At 40.2% G+C, this 23,500-nt stretch overlaps 1 protein-coding gene and 2 non-coding genes across 7 annotated transcripts; 2 read left to right on the top strand and 1 right to left on the bottom strand.

The window, feature by feature from the left end:
* The first annotated feature begins 4,410 nt into the window (after positions 1–4,410).
* On the top strand, positions 4,411–22,686 carry spag17 (sperm associated antigen 17). Of its 5 annotated transcripts, none has more exons than XM_015050678.1 (38): positions 4,411–4,604; positions 5,164–5,307; positions 5,892–5,951; positions 6,175–6,303; positions 6,450–6,639; positions 6,989–7,192; positions 7,281–7,441; positions 7,564–7,701; positions 8,425–8,503; positions 8,622–8,743; positions 8,872–9,075; positions 11,059–11,160; positions 11,359–11,509; positions 11,604–11,792; positions 11,866–11,903; positions 12,006–12,122; positions 12,358–12,512; positions 12,737–12,846; positions 13,441–13,505; positions 14,625–14,897; positions 14,996–15,110; positions 15,225–15,365; positions 15,985–16,086; positions 16,231–16,349; positions 16,463–16,589; positions 16,996–17,153; positions 17,328–17,427; positions 17,505–17,659; positions 18,711–18,828; positions 18,918–19,189; positions 19,271–19,444; positions 19,658–19,788; positions 19,996–20,126; positions 20,234–20,364; positions 20,439–20,615; positions 20,704–20,817; positions 20,972–21,159; positions 21,236–22,686. In XM_015050678.1, exons 1-38 carry the CDS (start codon positions 4,506–4,508, stop codon positions 21,288–21,290), a joined length of 5,238 nt encoding a protein of 1,745 aa, XP_014906164.1. In that variant the 5' UTR covers positions 4,411–4,505; the 3' UTR covers positions 21,291–22,686. The 5 variants fall into 5 exon arrangements, with proteins under 5 accessions (XP_014906164.1, XP_014906166.1, XP_014906168.1 ...); XM_015050680.1 differs by having other exon boundaries at positions 15,225–15,368; positions 16,237–16,349; XM_015050682.1 differs by having other exon boundaries at positions 15,225–15,368; positions 17,328–17,400.
* On the bottom strand, positions 8,085–8,156 carry trnam-cau (transfer RNA methionine (anticodon CAU)). The gene has a single exon. It is a non-coding gene; the product is annotated as a tRNA-Met (tRNA).
* On the top strand, positions 9,145–9,215 carry trnag-gcc (transfer RNA glycine (anticodon GCC)). The gene has a single exon. It is a non-coding gene; the product is annotated as a tRNA-Gly (tRNA).
* Positions 22,687–23,500: the final 814 nt, after the last annotated feature.

The raw sequence follows: 23,500 nt of genomic DNA, 5'->3' as shown, positions 1-23,500 counted from the left end.
TATCTGCTCTCTATGCCTTCCTAAAAAACTTGCTTTTCATTTTAGTAGCAATCCTTTTGTCACAAATCCACACTTAACTCTTGTCTCCTTATGCACCGTCTCTTCTTCTTCCCTTTCTCTTATCACCTCAGTTTTAAAATCCTTACATTGACTCCCTGCAGCTCAGAGAATATACTCTGAAATACTGTTAGTTTATAAATCACTGAAGAACTATTGTTGTTTTATCAACCTTCCAGACCTCTCAGAGCTTCTGGTTCCGATCTGCTCTGCATACCCAAAACCAGAACCAAGGATGGAGAATCAGCATTCAGTTTCTATTCACCACAAATCTGGATCAAACTTCCAGAAAACTGAAAAGATGCTGAAACACTGAGCTTCTTTAAATCGAAGCTAAAACCCCTCCTGTTTAGTTTCCTTTGATTCCTGGTAACTGAGACATTGATCAACATTGATTAGCTTGAGGATTTTAATGATGACATTTGAGAAAATGTAATGTTTACTGCTTGTTTCATAATTGGTTGCTGCATCATGTCTTTATGGTGTAAAGCATTTTTTAACTGCCCCATGCTGAAATGTGCAATAAAATAAGCTTGACTTAATGTTAGTGAGAACGCAAGCATCAGTGTTCTGGATCAGTTGTAGCTCTCTGGCTGACTTTTTATCCAGACCTGTTGCAGTGACTAATGCGACTTTAGATGAATACATGGATGAGATTTTCCTCAGACATTAGTCATTTAATCCTACACATATTCTTCAGGCGATCGAAGGCCGACTTTGTAATTATCTCTATGTGCCTCTGGATGTTCAGGACTTTGTCTATCAGATTGTTGAGGGAAAAAGTTTGATTTAGTGCTCAGTTGTCATCAGGAGACAGTATCAGTCCAGAAGAAGAGGGTTATGTAAGTTGGGGATCGTGATGTAGTCTGTGAACATCGTACTGTGTCCACGGTGACTCCTCTTTGACCTCATCTATCTCTCGCTCGATTACCTCTGCAAACCTCGAGAGGCTCAAAACTGACCCCTTAACAAATCACACCTCTATCTTTAAACTTCTTGTGACTAACACTGCACACCTCACTACTGTCTCACTGTCATTGCCTTTCTCTTAAATCACTCTGACAATTTATGGCTCATCTACCTTATAGATACGCTCATAACATTTGAGCTATTCTTTTCCCTTTGACTCTGATCTGAATTAAGCTTTACTCTCGTTCAAAAGCAAACACCATTAACACTCATAAAAGGTGGGATTTAAAGAGATTTAAAACATAAAAATGTATTTTCCAAGGAAAAGGACTTTAAAGACAGATTAAAAATGTCAAATAAAACTGAAACCACAGCAACATAACAAAAAAAGAAATCCAAATGAATTACTTTGTAACCACTTAGTATAACCTAAATTTGATCTCTGACCTGGTCTTTGTGTGACCTTTACTGTTTGTCAGTTTTAGCAATACTTAGAAATATTTGCTGAAGAGTTGATTGTTATTGATTTGGAAAAGTTCCATATTCAGGTCAGGTAAAACAAATGACCTTACAAACATCTTCAAGGGTCTTCAAGGCAAATCAATAGGAACAGATAGCACTAAACACACAAGAACATCCAATCTGACTGCAGATAGTGCACACAGCAGCTCTCCCAATTTAACTTTGGATTATTCAAACTTTTGTTTTTAGATTAGATAATTTTCTCTTCTCCTGACCAAAAACTAATCTGTTTGACATCTAAACCACCTTTAATTAATCTTTTTCTTTGCCTTTCAAAATGATTTTCCAGACTAAAAAACATCAAAAAATGTTAACATGCACATGAGAGCAAATTTGATTCCAAGTAGGAAATTAAATGGTAAATTAGTCCAAATGCTTACACACTGAAATGCAAATTTACATTCACAAAGACTCTTTCATTTTATGACAGTCATGTCAGTTTTATGTATACCGTTTCAAATAAAGTGTTACCCTAAAATTGTGCTTGTTGTCAGTAGTTCATAGAATAAAAGAACAATGTTCATTTTACTCAAACATATACCTATAAAAAGTAAAATCAGAGAAAATGACCATTTTGAGTGCTCACTTCATTTTTACCACATCATGTTTGCTAAGTTTTAATGAGTAAAAGCCTTCAAACTTTTGCCAAATAGTTTGTGAGAACCTGGATTAAACCTTGTTGTTTGATATAAACTTTGTTTAGCTTGTCAAAACAACATTAAACCATACTTGTAGTATGTTCGAAAAATAGCATCATGACTTGTTGTTCTGGTTTTACACAGTGATGCAAATCACCTCTTGGCCTGATCAGATTATATTAACTCAAATACGATACATCATTTTGAGTATCAAGTGGGTGCAGATCTTTAATAAACTATCATGAATGCTGTAGAGTGAAATAAAATATCCCTAACAGGCACATGATGCGCGGGTTTCACTGCAGCCTATCCCTAAAAGAACTATGGATATTTTGAGACGTTGCCATGTACCACGCAGCCAGAACAGAGTGTCACTCTGTCTCGCTGCTGTTTGACCTTCGTAGGGCACTGCCTCCGTAACTAATGAACTGCTGGCGTGAAAGATGAATTTCTCTGGCATCTAACAGGTGGGCGTTGTCTTGCTTTTGTGCTTTTATGGGCCTCTGTTGAGAGTGGGCTGCGAAAAGAAACACCCGGACAGCAATGTCCCATTTATGCTGGTGAAACTGTTCGGAGGACATTGATTGAAATTTAGTGGCAAACAAGGAAGATAGCGCAGAGAGTCACTGTGATAGGACACAATAACCAGAGAAAGAATATTGAGCTGAGTGCACTTACGGCTTTTTAGGTCGTATTTTCTTAAAGGTGGAAATGAATCACGTCTTTGGCACTGATCTTGTCCAGTGCTTCACTCAGAAAATCTAAAAAATAAAAAGAGAGAAGTGCTACAACACCATTTCAAAAGTACTGTGACTCCTTTTAATGACTGTTTATAGTGTGTGGGTGCAGCAAAGTGGCCTGAAATGCTTCACTCTCCGTTATCATAAATTCAGTGAAGTGTCTTTAATTGTATTCCACTTGATGATGAGTTTAATTACCATTCAAAATGTTCTCTTTATTTAAATAAAAAAGTGCACATGCAGCTTTATTTCCATTACAGCATTTCACAGCTGTATTAGATATAATTAACCTCATTGACTCATCAGATGGAACAATATCTTTGTTTTTTAGATATCACAGTGTGTGTGCCCTGAGTTTGTATTCTTAAAATACCCACTGTCATTGGTTCTCACACAGATATCAAGCAAAATATGTGTCAGAATATTAATTACAACTTACATTTACTTACATAATGAGCATTTACAGTAGCTGTGTGTATGCTGGAGTTTTTAGATTTTACACACCTGATACTGATAAGACATAAAACCCGAGCCCAAATAAAAGTCAAGCTACTATTTGTATCGCTCATGATAACTACGTTTAAAAAAATCGTTATCAGAACATTTCTAGACTTCATACTGTTCAGCCTCCAGCTCTAGAAACTGGGCCAAATAACAGACAGTTGAATAACACTGGGCACAGGAGTAGGTATGCCTGCTCCTGCCATCTTGTGGACAACATTAAGTAAAACATTTAGGAATTTAGGATAGGATTGATTAGAGTTCAAATTAATGATTGAATATATTTTAAAATATAGATATAAATTACTTTTATAAGTAGTTTTACTTCGCCATACTTTTTACTTTCACTTGATTTTTTTACACCACCATAATTTTTATTTTCACTTGATTAACTTTATTATGAAATATCGCAACTCTTCCGAGTTATATGTTTTAACCAAAATTACACCAGACACAGCTATCTATCTTGTTTATACTTAAGCTTTATACACAAGTTTTGTTGTTATTATGAAAAGCGTGCCTTCTGAATAGTTGTTATTTTGTAGTTATGTTATTTATATAAATTTATTATTTCGGTCTATAAAACCAGAAGTTGCTCCAGACTTTAGCTTTTATGATTTGCTTGTCTGTTGCCATCATTGTAAAGTGTTAATTCAGACATAAATGATGAGTTACTCAGTACTTACGTAGCCTTTTCTCTTGAACGTCTGCTTTTTACTTTTACTTGAATAAAAATATGTGGAAGTAGTGCTACTGTTACTTAAGTACAATTAGTAGGTAGGTGATACTACATTTCATAACCAAATTTTAGACAACAATCTTGACGCTATGTGTGTAATATACAGAGCAAGAATGGTCAATGCAGAAAAGCAGAAATTATAACAATATTTAACTTAGAAGTGTCTAACAGAGCAAACTACTAATAATGTAGTTTCCTTACTCTTCTATAATTTAGCTTGAAAGTAAAGCTTTCACGGTACTATTAAATGAGGTGCGGCTCCTTTAAGAACTGTGCTTAACGGTGACCTGGTTGCTAAGGACAACACAAACATTCTACATGAAAACTTCATAGTTTTAACTTCTTAAACCTGGTTTTTGGCGTTGTTTTGTTAATTTTATACCCCATACGTTTTCAGAAATGCCACCGGCAGGTAAAAAAGGCTCTGGTAAGAAAAGTAGCCCTGTTCAACCTTTTAATAAGAACTGGGAGGCTGATCTCGTCAAAGCGCAGTTTGAGGTTTGTCATTTCGACTACTCATCTTTGTGTTCTTGATACTTGTATATCACCATCACCATGTTTACATAGAACTATGCCACCATCTTTGAGGTGGCATAAACCCATATGTCAATAAATTCGACATCAACTGTCGAATTTATTGAGACTTACTTTTAAGCTTTTACTTTGAAAGGTGACCGACAACCGGAAGTTTCTTTTATGTATTTATTTATTTGTTTGTTTGTTATAAGTCTGTGTGATATTACACTCCATTCCACTAGATGACGATAATGCACATCTAAACGCTGTTTCCCAACCGCCATAAAAAAGAAGTTGACGTTCGTCAGAAAATTTGCTACAGCCAAACTTACCATAGCCAGTCGAAATTGTAATTTTTATCTTGTTGCTTTTTTTGTTTTCAATTTAAAGACGTTTTGAGTTTCTTTGCTACTTAGTGCGCCTAAAGCAATACATTTTATGTATTATGACGGAAACATTACTTAAATCACATGCTAGTCTAATTAGCAGCAATGGCGGTTCTTCAATTAAGCGGTTTATCCCGGTGTCATGACCTCCACAGGACACTTGGCTTGCCTGTGTGTCTCTCGTTGTTGGAGATGGCCCAGAAGAAGAGGAAGAACTCATCAAATCTCTGGTTTTGAGTTTTGAACATCCACAGCGCAAACTTTTCTCCCTCATATCGTGGGACAGCACAGTTGAAAAGGTAGGTGTCTGTTGCTCTTCTTATTTATTTGACCTGAAAAAAGTGAAAGCCATGATATGTTTGAGCTCTCCGCTGTTTATGAAATCATTTCTCAGAAAAATGTTAGGCATATTTGGCTAAACGGAAATTTCAGCATGGACCTAAAATACACTTTATCAAGGTTTCCCCCAGAAAACCTGCTAAGCCCAGTGGTTGGGTGCTCGGCAGTCGTTCATGCGACCCGTCAGGTTTTTGAGTTAAAAAATGTTTAAAGTTGACAGGAAATTTGAAAATATCACTTGATAATTATGTGTTACTAAAAAACTGCAAGATTAATACCTGAACACCAACTATAAAATCTGAAAAAATGCTAACATTTTAAAAAGACCTAAATAAATAAGCAATGCTTAGCCTGGTGGGGGCACAAGTAAAGCCTGGTAGCCCGCCAGGCTTATAATATATTGGGGGAAATCCTCCTATAGTATTTGGTGCTGAAAAGTTAAATTTTACTCTCACCTGACCAGAGCAAAAAACCCTGCAAATTTAAGTTTGTAGATGGTATTTATTGCATTGTTGCTGCTTCTGATTGATCATTCTCCTCATAGATCAATAAGCTGGGGAATCCCAAAGCAAAAAAAACAGACCCTCTTCCCTTGTTTTATGAGGTAGGTTTGGGATACTGGACGCTTTAGTTTAATAGCTGCACAATATATCAAATCACCATCATGTGATGTGAAACATTATGATCGTAAAGAACTGCTTGGTTGTAATATTTGGACTGGTGGACGGACTTTTAATTTTTACATGTTGCAGACCAAGATGTCTAAACTCATTAAGTTTTCTTTTCTAAAAATATTTGTGTGATGCGTGCTTGGGTACATGAATTAGTCTACTGAGCATGCCAAGACGTTGCTGGATGCCGGAGAGGAGATTCCCGTCGACCTGGTGGCAAAATTAGTGAAATTCCAGCTGCTGGAGGTCAAAACCTGTGATCAGAAGAGACGGGAAGTTGAGCGGGTAAATGCTTCGCCAGAAAATCTCCCTCTGTGTTTTGCAATTCTTTAGTTTGTTCACCAGGAGTGGGATTTAACTGCACTGAATTACTTTAGAGCTCACATTGTCTACCAATGGTTAGTTTTAATGCTTTTTTTTGTCAATTTCAGCTGAAAAGTGAGGAACAGAAAGAAAAGACTCAGCCTCAATCTGATGGCAAGGGCAAACCAAAGGACAAAAAAGAGAAAAAGGGAAAGGGTCAGGCCCCAGGAAAGGGCCAGACTCCTGGTGGAGACAGCTCCAAGGACAAGAAAACCAAGCTCAAACGCAGAGGCGAGCCTGAGACGCCTGTATATATAGGTAAAGAAAAATCCTGTCAGGAACTCTAGCCATTTATCTAGATGTGAGTTTATTTCTTATTTCATTTTTTTCCTGTAGCATATTATTCTAGTGATCACAGTGTGTCTAGACACACTTAAAAAGTCTGAAATTTGGTGAGCCCTTTGAGAAAACCTTTTCAGCTCTTAAGAACAAGAGTCACCAAGGGGGCAACATGGAAGGTTTACTGATGCCCAAAGGGCAAAATCAAACTGGCATTCGAGGCCTTTTATTCCTTTAGCTCTTTAGTTTTTAATTGATTCGAGATGAATTGTACTATTTGGAGTCCTGATGTAATTTCCTAACTTGACTCTTACTGTTTTTCCCTCAGATGATGAGCCAGAGGATGGTCCCCAACACTATATTCTGATAGTCGGCTTCCACCAGCCAGACCTGATAGGAGTACTTAATACCATCGGTGTTCATGTTGCCAATGTCATCAAGTTATGCTCCAAGCACAAAGAAATCTCTCCAGAACCAGTACAGCTGATCGTTCAGGAGGAAGCGGAGCAGAGCTCTCCAGTTGTGCCTGCAGGTTGAAAGTCTCCTACAGACCAGAAATATGAATCTAGTATAACGTATTCCGATATTCACCAAATGTTTCTGCTTTCTCTGGTGTTCAGAGGTTCCAGAAAGTACCAGGAAGCTCAAGCTGTTCTGGACTCGCCTGAGGTCGGTTTTAGACAGCGGCCCGCCAGACTCTAAGCTCCACGACGTGATTCAGCTGAGCTACATCGTCCCAGATCTCACACTCCCGTTCGAAGTACCAGACCCTAACTCTCTGGTGAGCAGAGTCTGAGCATTTTTGTTGTTATTACGGCTTTTACGTATTTTAAGACTTTTTTTTGTCCCTCCCTGCAAATGTTTACAGCTGCTTAATGTTGCGTGTCGGTCTTTTGCGTTCAGCTGGAGTTGGGAAACCGGATGTTTGACGATGTTGCCAGGCTCATCTATGACTGTCTGCAGTGGCGCCGGCAGCATCTGCACTACAGAGACAATGTTCGGCTCATCCCTGTACCCACAGCTGTAACGGAGGATGTAGAGGTAAAACTAAAAGCTAGCATACAGAACTGTCTTTTTCAGAATATTCTGATCGATTTCTGTTTACCAGAACATGTTTCGATGTTCCAAATGTAAAATGATCACTGGCACACATGAAAAGAAGTTTGATTTCAACCACAATCTGATTGAAAAATGCACACATTATGTACATAAAAATCTGTGTGTTATCCTGTTCTGTACACTATATCACAGTCCTGAGCATATTTTTGTTTTTACAATTGACCAACCTGCTTTTTTATTGACATATACTATTAATTTAGGATTTAAGATAAAAATAACACATTTCTCTGCTTTCCTGTAGCTTGAGTCTGATTTAATCCAAACATTGATGAAACATTTTAAGATTAGAGCCCCTAAAATGCTGTTAGCAGAGGATGGTTTCGATCCATCGACCTCTGGGTTATGGGCCCAGCACGCTTCCGCTGCGCCACTCTGCTCTGTGCTGTATATGGAGAACTGTACATTATTTACGGGTGCAGGAGATCCCGCTGCGTTCTGCAGATGATTTCTTATTGATCTGCCTTAGTAGCAAAGCCACAGAGCAATCTGCTTCTGCATTCATGGGCTGTTGGCAGTATGCCACTGCGGATGGTGCATGACTTGATTGCCTCCTGTTAAATGTATATCCTCCTACGCCCTCTGCTGAATCGAGTTAGTCTGTTTTCTGTTTCTAGTTAATTAAAGCTTCACCTTGTGTGTTTCCAGGTACCTGTTGAGCCCGTTGCTCAACAGATGCCTCGCTCTAAAAAGAAGCCAACCAAAGCATCTAGCTTACTACCTTCAGGTTAAACCTCTCTATTCCTAACTTATCTGTCCACTGTTCATTCATATCCTTGCTTACTTTTTTACATACCCTGCTGGTAAGGTCTTCTTTTTCTAGAATCTGTCTCCTCTGTGTACAGAAATCAAGCCGTCTATAACTGTATCTGTGAACGTGGACATGTGTTACTATAGCAAAATGTTGGACATGGTTCCCCCTGAAGCCTGTTCTGTACCCCTGATATTGCACTGTATGCTAGAGCAGGTAGGTGTGCAACATCTCCCTACATTTCTAGGTTAAATGTTTAATTTTTTTAACATGAAAGATTTCCCGGTTTCCTCTTTATTTATTGTGGCATAAACAGTTTTTCTTGCACATACATTTCTGTTCAGGTGGTGGTTTCCTCAGAGGTGCCTGTGCTCCCTATGTTTCCCATTGTTGAGGAAGAGGACAAAGCTGGCACCGCTCGCTGGTTAGACTGTGATCTGGTTAGCTATATGCTCCAAAGCTTCCTGCCTCTGCTGAACACAGAAGAAGAGAAAAATCATTTGTTAAATGAGGTCCTCGCTACTGTGGAAAAGGAAGAGGACAAGGCGGTATGGCGACGCCAAACACACACATCAGTACATTGAAATCTCCACGTAGATGAAGCTACATCATCTGCAGCATTGGTGGTTCAGTGGTAGAATTCTCGCCTGCCACGCGGGAGGCCCGGGTTCGATTCCCGGCCAATGCAGCAAATGCTTTTTAAAGGGTGGTCTTTAGAGCAGGCATCTCATATTTCAGTGGGCAGGACCGTCTAAGAGCAGCCAATGTTGTTCTGCTTTTTGTATGCCGCTGTGGCAGCATACACAGATTACGCCCGCTCTGACGTCATGATCGGGGGAGGATCGTACTCTTCTATGAGCAGACTCGGCTGCTTTCTTTCCTGTGTTTTTCATCTTGAAGTGTGAAGCCACTTCAAACCTTGCCTGAACATAAATTTCCTTTCTTTTTATTAAGTGTTCTCACAAATCAGTCAAAGCTAACTGCACCATTTTAAAAGAAAGAACATTAGACCAATTAGCAGTTTAAAAGGGTGAAAAACGAAAGGAGGAGTTTATGGGTTGAGTTCTGATCAGCTGCAGAGCTGATTCCAGAACAACAGAGATTTGAGAATAGGGAGGTCATCAAATACTAAAGTTAGTTAAAATGCTTTATGTAGCATTTAGACTATTTTTAGCACTAACTTTTTAACTGAAATTAGCTGAAATGCTAAGGTTAGCTAAAATGCTGTCCATAACTTGTGAGCTATCCCCAGCATGTTCACTAACACAGCCTTAAGACATTCAGTATGTAAAGTTTAGTTTTTATATCTAAATTAGCTAAAAAGCTAAAATTAGCTTAAATGCTACTATTAACATATAGGCTATCACTAGCATGTAAACAAATATTGACTCACTCTCTTGAGCATGCTAGCAGTTTGCTAAAAATGCTGTCAATAGCATGTGGGCTATCACTAGCATGCTGACTAATATCCTACACTGTTTACTAAGCAAACATTAGTTTGTAAACTAAAATTGGCTAAAATGGCCAGGTTAGCCAAAAAGCTCTTTGGGCAATCACCATCAAGTTAATATTGACTTATTCTATCAAATATAAGTTCAGCTTTTATATCAAAATTAGCTAAAATTAAAATTTTAGCTAAAATGCTAACATTAGCATGGCTATCACTAGCATTTTGACATCAAGCAACATATTCCATCTAGTGTGAAAACAAGCATAAAACTGAAATTAGCTTAACTAAAATATGGTCAGTAGCACATGGGCTACTGACCATGTGCTACTAGCATGTTGGATAACAGTGACTTTAGTCTGTTAAGCTTTGCTTTCATATCAAAATTAGCTAAGATACTAATGTTAGCTTAAATGCTGCCATTGTTATGTGGGCTATCATGAGAAAGTTGACTAACATGAACATGTGCATGCGCTAAAATTAGCTTGATTCTATTCTAGAGTTACCTGAAATCCTCTCAATAGGACGAGGTATTACTTTCCTGTTGGCTAACATTCACTCACTCTATTCAGTATGCTAACGTGTGCTAAAATGCTGCCAGTTGCATGTGGACTATCACTTGTATTTTAATAACGTTGTCCTACTCCATTAAGTATGCAAGCATTAGTTTGTATGCTAAAATTGGCTAAAATGCCCAGGTTAGCTTCCTTGTAAAAGAGAGAAAGATTTACATGTCTTCTTTCAGCCAGCTGACTGGCAGTGCTTATTTTAGCAGCTTTGAAACCGTAATCTGTTAAAGCTTTGTTATACTGTGAAACCAGGAACTGCACAATGCTTTCCAGTAAAAGGGTTTATGATGGATGCCCCCTCTGTCAATTCAAGGTTAAACCACACACCAACCAATTCCACTCTTTAATTCTTTGTCAAACAAAGTGTAAAAGTTAGAGAAGAGTGCACAACAAGATGCTTAAAATACATGAAACTGTTAAACTTAAAGGGAGTGTTCTTGTATGTTCTTCTGATGCACTGCATGAACACAGAGCTTTCTAACATCTCTACTTTCTGCTTATGTCTTCTACGTTAGAGACTGATGAGGAATTATGGGGCAGAGCATGCTCAGAGGCCTGGCGACCCTGTGCTTCTCAGATACCACGACGACAGGGGAATACGATTACAGAACGTCACCGTGAGGGTTTATTCTCAAACTGTTAATTCCATGTTTGAAGTGTTTGTACACCTGATTTTATATGTAAGATTTTGTGTCTTGAGTCAGTTATCAGCTCCTTACTCACCACTAAAATGTGTGCTAATATAAATAATCTACTCTACAACTTAGAGCGATGTGCTAGCTGTGTGTTCATCTACATGTGTGTGACCCATGCAGGTGGTTAAGGGTTTTAATCCAGCTCAGGTAGAAACATCCATTTTGAAGTCCAGTCCAGTCTTGGAGCTCATTCAGTCCGTCGCTGAACAGAGAAACGGCGACACCTGCTGGAGGGGAATGAAACAACAGCTGCAGCACTACTGCACGGATGGTCAGACCTCACCAAACCCGTTGCCAATTTGCTATCTCTGTTCCCTGTTTCCTCTACATGTCTCACAGTTTCTTAACGTAATAATCTCCTATAGAGGGCATGGCCTGGCCCGAGGTGGAGCGGCTGTTTGATCAGAGCGTGTTTGAGGCTATGCCACTGACCACGGTGGACCAGCTGGGTATTTTACCCAACGATGATGAAACACAGCAGACACAGACTGTTATCCCCTGGGGAAATCCTTTGTTATATGCTAAACAGAAGCTTCAAACCCCACGGACTGTAGGTATGTAAGCATGTTAAACTGCTCAGAGACACCAGATGCCACCTGCGTACCTCATACTGTCACTTCTCTACAGAGCCGACATTTCTCACTGAAGACCCTGGGAACTCAGAGGTATTGTTTACACATTATTTCTGCTGCCGCATCAATTTTGAAAAGGAAATATTAATTTAAAGATTGACCTTGGTTTACTTGCCGGTATTCTTCTTTCTCTAGCACCTGAATGGGGAAATCTGCAGCCAGCTGGATTTATGTGAAATCCAGAGTTGGAGACAAAGATGTCTGTTTGACTGGTACTATACAGAACATCACAGTGCCACTGTTTTTCCACAGGTGTTTTTTATTTATGACTCTCTAATTACAACAGTATAGAACATCTCTGTTTCTGCTTCACCGATTTCATGAAAATCGGTGAAGCAGAAACAGAGAATCCAGGTAATCGTTGAGATTGTTTAAAAACCTGCTTTTAACTCCGTGCATTATCCGTTTTCTCTCTAAATTTGTGTAGTTTTCTGAATTGTTCTTCTAAAAGAAACTGGATTTGAACTTTGCACGTTCTCTTGTTTAGGTTCTGCAAAAGGCCTCAGAGGAATATTGTTGCATGGACATCTTCAGAGGAAGCTACGCAAACATCTTGTATGTTTTTTGCCACAATCCTATGAATTCTCACGGCCTGTCCAAACATTTCTGGGACGAGGCCCTCCACACTGATGTCAAGTTCAGGTCAGCACTTCCTCCCTCACCGGACGCCGTTTTGTTGTTTCATACTCAGTGGAATTGGAAATGAATACTTACCAATCAAAAGAACAGAGTCTGATCAAATTGCCAGGAATTGAGTATGCAAAAGTGTTCAGTTTGGAAATAAAAAATTGTAGCGGCTATGTCAGGTGAAGCTGACATTCCTCCAGATCTGCAGGTAAATATGATTCCCCTGATGTTTACCGTAGAAAATATCTGGAGCACGTTGCTGATAAAATCTACAACTGGACAAAGGAGGAAGAGGTGAAGAGGGAGGAAATGCTGATGAAAAGCCAGATGCCTCCTGAGACTCCAAAAGGTAATGTGTTGGTTTCAGAAAAGTCTGTGTTGAATAAGTAAATATGCACACACACTTTGCTACTGCGGGTGGCAAAACATTTAACTTAGTGGAAATTTTATGGAGCAAAAGCTCGCACAAACCGATTTCTACTGACAGTTTGTGCAAGGATAAAATTATATTGTCATATATTTACAATATTTTCCTTTTCTGTACTGATTTATTTCAATTGTCATGTTTGTTATTCATTTATAATTTGCTTAATTTAATGTTTATTGTAGCGTATTTGGCCAAAACGTTTGTTCATATATTGTAGAAAAAACATTTTCTGTACAAATATTGTAATTAAAGAACCTAAAGAGTTGACTTTTTTACCTGAAAGTCAGAAAATCTTCAATTAAATTAAAATTTCTAGTCCTGGGTTTTAGTTTAGGAATTGCAACAATTTATTTGGTTGTAAACAGGCAGAATAAATGAGTATTTTTATTATTTTTACTATACTTTTTAATCCGTTTGCCATGGGAGATAAAAATATGAAGTTATGTTTTTAGGGATATAGTGCATAACCTCAGCATAAATGCGGTATAAAACCTGCATTTGTTTTATTCCTTGTAGACCTCGAATGCCCCGCAGTGGCGGAAGAAGCTCAGGAACCCGTCATCAGAAAGGAGTCCCTCAAAGTCGGTTTCCTCAAACCCAACACTGAACTCACACACGGGCCACACAATTATTCAGTAGCGTGTAATTAACCAGAGCCTGCAGTGCAAAGCCAGTTCATCATTACCAGGACATCTTTTCATTATGTGACTCTAATGTCCCACAAACACGGTCGCCCTTAGCAGCACAGCAGCATGTATCAGCTTCTATAATTAAATCCCAGTTGTCTGATCTACGAGGTTTAAAATGGAGTTTAGTGTAAAAGAACAATTTCTGGTGGGGAATACAAGAAGGGGAGCTGGTCTGATATAAAACGGTGTAAATGAAGAATTGCTGCTGGGTTATACTTTGCCTTGCAAAAGTATTCACAACCATAAAAATTTTTCTAATTTTTTAATTGAAACGGCAAACTATATTTTATTATAAGTTATTTGTGAAGTAGAAGTGTTTTATGAAAGGTGTGGAGTTCTGTTAACTTAGAACCAACTTTTAGCTGCAAGTTTTTCAGTGCCTTTCTCTCTGACCAACTTCCCTCTCTGCACTGATGAAAAGCAAACCCGCAGCATGATTCTGCCATCACCATATTTCAGAAGTTCAGGGAGGCTTTATACTCTCATCATCCTAACAGCTTTTCACTTTCAGGTGACAAATTCACTCTTTCTCACACGTATAGTCGTGTCTCACTATACTTGTGTGAACATTTACTTTCGTTAATTTCTAAATCTCAACCAAAGTATGAGTTTATATCTAACAATAACCTAAAAAAATCTCACCCCTGATGTTTTTCCATTGAGTGGGTGCTCAAAATGTCCACACAACCACATGAAAGCATTCACAGAACCTATATAATCATCATTACCATCTACTTTGATGCCAGAAGGGGATTGGTGTGCTGGATATTTTAGGTGAAGTACATTGTAGTTTGTGGTAATCAGATATCGGTACTTTTACAAGGTACGGAAGCTGTTTTATAAAACGTTTCATCTGCAAAGAATATCATGTAAACTGTAATACCTTCTCCTTCATTGACATATCAGTCAGCAAATTATTTATTTTAGTTAAAAATAGACGTGGCTCTATTTCACATTCCCAAGCAGACGCTTCACTTCTCCTTTGAAGTTATGGTTCGTGTTGCCTGACAGGCCTGGAAACTGGAGCAGGAGCGGCTGAAGAGAGAGGAGCTGGACAAAAAATTAAAGAAGGACACTAAGGGGAAGGACGCTAAGGGGAAAGGCAAAAATAAATCAGACGATAACAAATCGTCTGACAAGAAAGGCGGCGCTTCGGCTGGTGACAAGAAGGGCAAAGCGGATAAAAGAGCCAACTCAGCCAAGACCCCCGTCGAATCTGCCGTTTCCATAGCATCTGCTGATTCTGAAACGGCCTCCCTGAAGAAGGCAGAGGAACCTGACAATGTGAAGAAACACACAGAAAAATAGAAATCATTAAACAGGAAGGCACTCTGTCCTCCTCCAGCTGATAAGTAGGTGTTTATTTATTGTTGTTGCCGTAGAGATTCATTGGCTACACCATGGACGGACAGCTGATCCAGGTGTCGGGATGTGCCCAGCAAATCTACACCTCAGATGGAGGACGCGTCACTGTGGAGAACGTGAACTTTGTCGAAGGTATAGATGGTTAAAATCAATCTGTGACTGAGAGTTTCTAACACGTTTGCTTGTTTAAAGTGTATTTGGTTGTTCCTCGGCCCTGACCTGAAGTAAACGATGTTCCATCTCCAGGTTCTTCCCTGATGAAAGTAGCGTTGAGGAAGGACGGACACCATTTCTACACGCACGTCAACCACGTTGTTACCAAACACCTGAAACCTCCCAGCGAGCCACAGGACAAAAAGAACACAGAGCAAAAGGACGGAGTGAAAGGTGATTGGATAGCATCTCATCAGAAGTTTACATAAACTCAATATCTTCATGACTTTATTGTTTTACTAGGTTGGTTGATGATTAATTGATTTATTTGAATCACTCTCCTTATAAGGTTGAATGGTTATCTGGTGTATAATTATTCCACCTCAGAAAAATAACTATTATAGTTCATCATTAACCCTATAAGACCTAACTTTTTGAATATTTTTGCTTATTTTAATTGTACGCAGGTCTTTAAATGTACTGTGAGTAAATATATATTTGCCCATTTATCCATAACAACTGGAAGTTTCAATATCTAGCAAGTTATTTTCACAATTTACCGTCTATTCGGAGAGCGCCCCTCAGATTAATTTCACTTCCTGCTATGGCTGGGGTGAAATTACCATTATAACTCGATATTGGTTAGGAAGCGCAACGTCTCCCCTTTCAGAAACTGTTGGAATTTTTCAAATAGCGCAAAGTGTGGCGGACATACGGTACTGCAAATTTGGCTGAATCGTCGCGGACCTGTTTGATCTGGAAGGGTTAAAAAGTCTATGCCCTTTGGATCTGTTCGTGCCTTAATGTATTTGTATTAATATTAATGAAAACCCCCTCTGTTATTGTGTCTCAGTTTTAGAGCCAGAAGCAGTGAAGCTGTGTTCCTTCTCAGCAGTCCTTCACAATCAAATCCACCTCTCATACAGTTTCTACGGCGCAACAGGACAATACAAAGGTTTATTACACAATAACCCGGATAATAACATATTGTCTGGTTTGAGTTGGAAACACCTGAACTGTTCTAAATTGGTGCTCTAAATATTTATCATGGACTATGTAATTTTTTTCGTGCGAAACAGAAAATCGTATTTATTTTGAGTTTTAGAGAGTCTTGAGGAGGAGGCGACCAAAGAGGAAATCCCAAAAGCCTCCCCAGAAGAACCCGTCGCTTTGCCTTCTCCCAACTCTGGCACCATGACGCCGAGGCCGTCCAGTCAGGTCAGACTTCCCGTCCCGATCGCTAAACACTGATACAAAATGTAAAAGCTTTGATATTAAACTCTGAGATGTTTTGCAGTGGCTCATTAACCAAATTGCTGGTATGTTTTAAGGAGTGTGCAGAGCAGCCCTCTGAGCTGTCGCCTCAGCCGCCGCCTCAGCCGCCGCCTCCGTTCAACAGCCTCAGCCTGTCTGTTCCCAACGGCCTGCTGCTGCAGTTTCAGCTTGACAACTCACAAGGTCAGTCTGAGCCGGAGGGAAACTACGGCAACTCGCAAGCTGCTCAATCAGCCCCTTCTCAGTTTCAACGCCTCTCATTTCTTACTTTGGAAGAAAACCTTTTTTTTTGTTGCAAAAAATATTCACACCCATTGAAGTTTTTCCATCATTTTGCTACTTTACAACCGCAAATTTTATTGTATTATATTTTGTATTTTATATGACAGATGTTTAAAAATGTGTTTATATATGACATCCATTTGTGTTGATCACTCTTAAATAATCCAGTGCAAACAACAGCTTTCAAAAGTTCCCTGATTATTAAATAAGAGTATGCCTGTGTGTTTAAAACTGTTTCTGTTAAGTTGTTTCTGGAAGGTTAATATTTACCAAATGAAGGTTCTTCCTGGAACTGCTCTGTGTGCAGGAGAGTCCCCTGAATATGGCGTTTTGATCAGGCAGAGCTTTCCCTTCCACTGTAAACCCGGGAAGGATCTGCCGGACAAATCTCTTTCTCAGGAACTGCGTCGCATCATTACCAACCAGGGAGTCGTGATTCGTTACCTGAGAGACGGCGCCGCAGAGGTACGCACACAGTGATGCTGCCAGGTCTTCAATCCGGTGTAAGAAAGATGGTCATCTGCATGTTGTCAAAGCTTGAAGAGACGTTAAGTCTCTCTTTTTCTTCAGATTGATATTAGATCACCACCAGGTGATGACATAAACATAAATCCTAATCTGCTTCTGTCCGTGTTGTAGTTGCTGTTTGCAGATGGATCGGTCAGTTTCAGCCCAGGTCCAGGTTCAGCTCCAGCTCCAGCTCCAGCTCCAGGTCCGGTATCTGATGATGAGCGGACAGGTTGGACTTCTTCATGATAAGCTTTAGCAGCAGTTACAAAGGAAACTTTGTCCAACTTGTTTTTTGTTTGTGATCAGAGGAGACCTCAGAGAAGGAAAATGAGCGTCAGAAACGGTCGTGGCAGACGACCACTTCAACTGGAGATCGGATTTGGACCACTGGGCCAACATACAGCGTCGTACCCACAACCTCTCTGTGCACCTTCTTGGCCACAGACCCCGTCACCCAGGAGGCGAGTTACTTCAGATCAAGTTACCAGGCTTCAGTTTTAAGCAGAAGAAATATTATCAGTGTGGTTTTCTTACCATAACAAGTAAATTATTCCATTATCGTCCAAAAAAATTGACGATGTTAAGGAGTAACTTTTTTTTACTTCATTTTTACTTTGTGAGATGAAAAACAGAGCATTCATGTACAGGCATTTATTACCACAAGACAACTATTTAAAGTTTCGATGTTAGGCTTCTGTAATTTTACTACATTGACTCTGTAATATTAGAAATCCACTAAGTCCACTGTAAAAATTTTAAGCCATCAATGTATCGGCATCTGACTCTCAGAGAGTCAAATGTAACATCACCATCATTAAGTATACCTTCTGCATTAATCAGATGGGTTTTTTTCCTGTTTTTATCTAATCTCGGTGAGCCGGTCTGAATTAAAGCCTCAGTTTCATTTTCTTACCATTCGGGAGTAACACCAGTCTTCTGCTGCTCATCTGTAGCTCATCTGCTTCATGGTTCACAGTATTTTGCATTCAGAAATGCTATCCTGCACACCTTGAACGTGTCTACCTGTTCTGCTTTATGCCTCTGTCACTTTAGACTCACTTCAGTCCACTTTGTTCTCATTCTGAGGCTCCGTTTGAATTTTAGAAAGTTGAATTCTCCACATAGAGATATAGAAATGCATATTTGCATATGTAGGTGTGCATGCAGACATGGAAATGATTCTCTGTTTGCATGAATATGCAATTGAACAGGTGGACCTAATAAAGTGCTTGGTGAGTATGTATAAAAGTGATCGTCATGAATCAGTTTCTTGTGGTTTTCTTATCGAGTATCTAAAAAAAACCCCAAAACAAACCTTTAGTGTGTTTAGAGGAAGTTTGAAAACCCTTCTGAAGGTTATCTGGACCATTTTAGGATGCTTAGAAATAAAAATTAATAATTTATGACTTACAAATCTAAATTTATAAACCGCCTGTTCATTAATACAAGAAATGATGCCATGAACTGAGCTTTTAATTCATTAAAACTCCTCGCTACGCCTGCTGTTGTCAGGTGATGCTGACCCGGGAAGATCTGGTGGTTACAGTCAAGAGCCCAGATGGATCTGTTATTGCTGATCATGCAGACGGAACAAGGATCACCACCCTCTTTCTAGTCACACCACCTAACGGTAAAACACACACATTTAGCCGTCTGACACCACCCAGTTTATTCACACTGTGATGTCACAAACACGGCAGTCTCTGCTGCTTTTTCCAGAGGAGGCGTCCAATTGTGTGACCAAACCAGAGGAGCATGAAGATGTTTGTGACAAAGGAGAAGGGATGAGCGAAACCTCGGAAACCCACGAATTGAACGAAACGGTTTCAAATGGTAAGAGTGAGGAAGAAAAAGACTCGACCAGAGAGCGGGTGGTGATTGTGGAGAAGGAGGGCTGCGCATCGGTAGTGATGTACCCGAAACGCCACGCAGCTCACGTGTTTCTAGCCGATGGAACCATCATCACTGGGAACAACCAAGCGGAGTACGAGGTCTGGCTCACTGTTTACGCTTCGGCTTGTGTGTGCAGATTCTTTCATTCGTCATTCCTAGACGTCGTTTCTGTGTCGTAGGTGTTCCCGTCTAGAGACGGGTTTCTGCACATCCAAACTGATGGGAAATGTGTTTACACCTCTGACCTGGAGCCAAATGCTTCCTCCCCCTCCAACCGACCAGGAGTTTACACCATGAGTCACACAGACGAAGTGGTGTGTGATGTTTCAGACAAGAACGGAAACCACTTCCAGGTCCGGTTCAGAAATAATTAGTCTGTGTTGTCAAGGAAATTCAACGTCCTAATTGTCATGTTGTCAAGACTGTGGAAAAAGATGCAAGAACAAGTTAAAACGGGACATATTTTTAGGTCTTCTGTCTCTAAAACATGACACTCATCAAAAAGAGCAAATCAATGTCTTTTGCATTATGACAAATAGTTTAGATGATATCAATCTGTGCTTTAGGTGGTAGAATGTGGACAGACTTTGCTGCTAACTACTAGTCCCGCTCCAGAAACTCCTACACAAGAGGAAGAAGAGGAGACAGACAAATCAAGGGCCACGCTTGATGTGAAACACAAAGATCGTTGTCCCAGGTAGCCACCAACGCACGCTTCATGATGGTTCTATTCAACTTCTCTAACCCTGAAAACACTGCTGTCCTTCGGGCCAGGACTCAAACCCATGATGGCCGCACTGAGGATTAAGACCTTTGTTTATGGGTCGCACGCTTCACCCAAGCACCACACATATATATACGTTTTTTTTATTTTTTTTTTTTTTTTTTTTTTTTTTTGCTACAGGATTTTTCTGGTGTATGAAGACGGTTCAGGCACTGAACTGCTGAACTCTCACACTGTGGAGGAGCTGCTCCAAGAGGCGTACTCTGACCCCACCATCGCACTGCTCAAGGAGCCTCTGCCAGACAGACTGGGTGCGCATTTGAAAATGCAGTAATCACTCAAGACCCTGCCTGCATTTCACAACAAGCAATTAAAATTAGCTCCCCATGTAGAGAGTTTGCTTCGTCATGTGTTCCAGACGAGTTTGGCATCACCATCCTGAAGCCGGGCCACCAGAGCGTCTGGTCCAAATGGGTGCTAAAGAAACAAAACCCTGACATCACCCCTCCAAACCTCAGGAACCGCTCCGATGAGTTCCACACTGCAGAGGTAACGTATATCTAAACACATCGTACAAGGCCAGGATCAAATGCACAATCCATCTGGGTTTCTCTCTCTCCCAGGTCAGCCCTCCGCTTGGTTCTGGTACCAGCGTTGCTCTGTCTCAGAAGGAGCGATGTGCCAGTTCTTTAGCGCGGCAGCGTGTCTGGAGCTGCCCGAGAGTCCTGGAGATCAGGGAACTCTCCCAGCACCGACCCTTCACCTCGGTGTTCCGAGACGCTGTAGATTCACGGCTGAAGGTTCACAAAGTCCCTGCAAAAATAATCCTGCTTCCTTTGCCTGAAACTTTTGGAGAGATAACAAACGTGCAGTAAAATGTGAATGCAGGGCTACATCGAGTGGCTGATAAAGAGAGAGGTGCTGGCAGAGCAGATGAAAGTGAAAGAGCTTCGCAGTGACGAGGAGACTGCTCAAGCCACAGATCTCCTCAGTCTCATTCTGGTACCAAAACACACACAGAGCTCAACCAAACCTACAGTTTGAGTGTATTCTGCAGAAATACAGACAATCTCTTCCTTTAAATTTGGACTTCTAAAACGAGTCCACATTTATTTTTCATGCAGTGTTAAAAAGCCACCGGGAATTCCCTTTGTAGTCTTTTGCAGAGTTGGACGATGAGAGTCACGGTTCTGATTCCAGGAGCTCAGATGTGAAAACTAAATCAGTTGCAGCGGACTATGCCAGTATGTACAGTCAGGGAGTCAAAGCATCAGCTGAGCAGTCAATTCTTTCAGAAGAAACTGACAACTTGGGTGCTGATGACACCTTGGATAAATCACAGCTGTACGTATGCGTTTTAATGAGTGGCTAACTCCCACATGAAGCCATAATTATTTTAAGCCTCCTCTCTGTTTTCCAGTTCTACTGCTAGAAAAGAGTCGAGATGGACTGAAAGACATGAGCTGTACAGGTAAACCGAGATGTAGACACTATTTTATTTATAAATGTGGCAAATCTTTATTTTTTTACTTACTTTACAAAAACACATAGCCTTACAAGCACCTCAACAACTGGGTCTAGAAATAAAACTATATACACACATGAACAGCAGGAGGCATCGGATTTAACAAAATCCAGTCTATCCAATGTCCATATACAGTCTTTTTATAGCTAATCCATTTGCCCCATTTTTCTTGAGTGTTTTTTCCTTCAGTCTTAAGGTGAGTGTAATTTTTTCCATTAGAAATATTTCTTGAACAATATCAGTCCTACTGATTGTGCGTGGGTGGTTCAGGTTTGAGCCTTTTCCAAATTACTGCTTTTCTTATTGCTGTCAGAAGTATTTTTCACCAAGTACTGGAAACGCCAATTAAAAATAAATAAATAAAAATAAGTTATTGCAATAAAAATTTCACTTTTTCCGCATCTCACGAGTCATGTGTTCCACACCAAATGTTACTACTGGCGGAAAAGACGAAGACGACAGGAAGTAATTGAAGGTTTTGTGGCTATGTATTCAGATGCTGACAGTGAAGCGATATTAAATCTAACATAATCTTATACATACAGTTCATACTTCCAATCTGAATCTTTTTACTCTATAGTCATTTTAAGTAGGGCCTTGAGTTGAATCTCCTGGGCAACTTGAGTCTCTCCGCGGCGTTGGACGCGTTGCCATGACAACGTTCGAGCCAGACCAATCGGAGCCGGTTTGGCACCGGCCTCTTCTTCCACGCCGTGTCGGGACAGAGAAACAACTGCTGCGTTCATCCACCTGCGCTGTTGTAAAACTCTCCTAACAGCATCTGAGTAAGAGACGTCTGGAAATCCACACCGTCCTATTTTAGGACCGCCTTCGCCCGTTTCTACGCTTTGCGTCGGAGTATCACGTCGGGCAATTTTCGCCTACTAGAATTTTCTCTTGCCTGTTTGAGAATCATTTCCTTTATCTTGGGGAAAGTTGATCAGTATCGACCTAGATGGTGCGTTGGGGTTCGGTTTTATTAATGCGAGTGAACAATGTTTCCGCTTTTTGCGGCGTCTGCCGAGTCGCAGCCATGTTCTTTGCCTTTAGCATTAGCATCATCTTCTAGCACTTTCTTTGCTTCAACTTGGCGCCTGTATATCCGGTTTTCCTGTCGTCTTTCTGTTCTTTGCTTTAGTTCCGCAACCCCTTTGAATAGTAATTGAACTAATATTCCGATTTAGATGTATGCACAGTTGATAGCCCAACAGCGCAGAACACTCACTCACTCCAACCGTCCATTTTCATCCGTTGCCAACTATTCAGCACATTTTCCACCTTAGGTTTCTGCTTTTTGTTTTAGAAAAAAGAGCAAAGGTGCTAAATTAGGGTTACCTTAATCTCATATCTCATATCTGCCCATCAGTAATTGTTGAATACTATGAGACCCCATGTTCTTGAACAGATTTTGTTGTCTATTTTTGGCAACAAGAAGGAATTGGGTAAATCTTTCTATGGAAACCTTTGCTATATTTACAGGGTGTCTGTAATGTGTCTGTAATTAAGGCCTTAAAATGTCTTAAATTCATTAAACCAGAGGTTCCCAAACTGTGGGGGGGCGCCGTCTGGATGAAACAAAACAAAACATGACTGTATGCGCTGGGTTTTTACCTTAGAATGACCAACTCTCTGTTATTCCTATGTCAATTTGATACAGTAGAGGCTTCCACACTTCCCATATTTGTGTCCTCTGTCACTTTTATCAGCAGTTAAAACAGTTTAGTCCGTTGTTAACATGTTGTAACCTGTTTTTCCGAGCCGCCTTTAAACGCAACATGAGCGCTATGACGCTAGCACTGGGTTTCCACCTGTGAAGGAGACCTGCTGCTGCTGGGCGGAGCTACGTAGGTTTGTGTTAGAATCACGGCAGCAAACCAGCAAAACGCAAAGAACTTTTCACAGTTTTTCCCTCCAAACTAACCGACTGAGTTGAGTGAAGCTGTTGGATGCAGGTAATGTTAGCTAAAAGATGACTAGCTAATGTTAGCTAAAAGATGACTAGCTAATATCAATACAGAACCTTAAGCTTAACAAGTACCTTGTAGGCTACTGATGTTGGTGTCTGTTTTCAGCTACGTACATTCATTTTGCCCCCAAAAAAGTCGATGCCCCCTCACCCCCCTCACAGGCCTCGTTTCAACCAGACAGCTATTTGTAATA

Source organism: Poecilia latipinna, unplaced genomic scaffold, assembly GCF_001443285.1.
Source record: "Poecilia latipinna isolate Pla-1442-1.1 unplaced genomic scaffold, P_latipinna-1.0 Scaffold1005, whole genome shotgun sequence".
In the NCBI taxonomy this organism is placed as follows: Eukaryota; Metazoa; Chordata; class Actinopteri; order Cyprinodontiformes; family Poeciliidae; genus Poecilia; species Poecilia latipinna.
The sequence above is the reverse complement of the archived record's forward strand: the minus strand, read 5'-3'. Positions and strand labels throughout refer to the sequence as shown.

Bases quoted from the DNA above. Each gene is read 5' to 3' on its own strand.
- spag17 (XM_015050677.1), top strand. From the start codon at position 4,506: ATGCCACCGGCAGGTAAAAAAGGCTCTGGTAAGAAAAGTAGCCCTGTT. The intron at 7,702-8,424 runs GTAAAACTAAAA...GTGTGTTTCCAG, and splicing joins CTGTAACGGAGGATGTAGAG to GTACCTGTTGAGCCCGTTGC. The intron at 12,123-12,357 runs GTGTTTTTTATT...TCTCTTGTTTAG, and splicing joins GTGCCACTGTTTTTCCACAG to GTTCTGCAAAAGGCCTCAGA.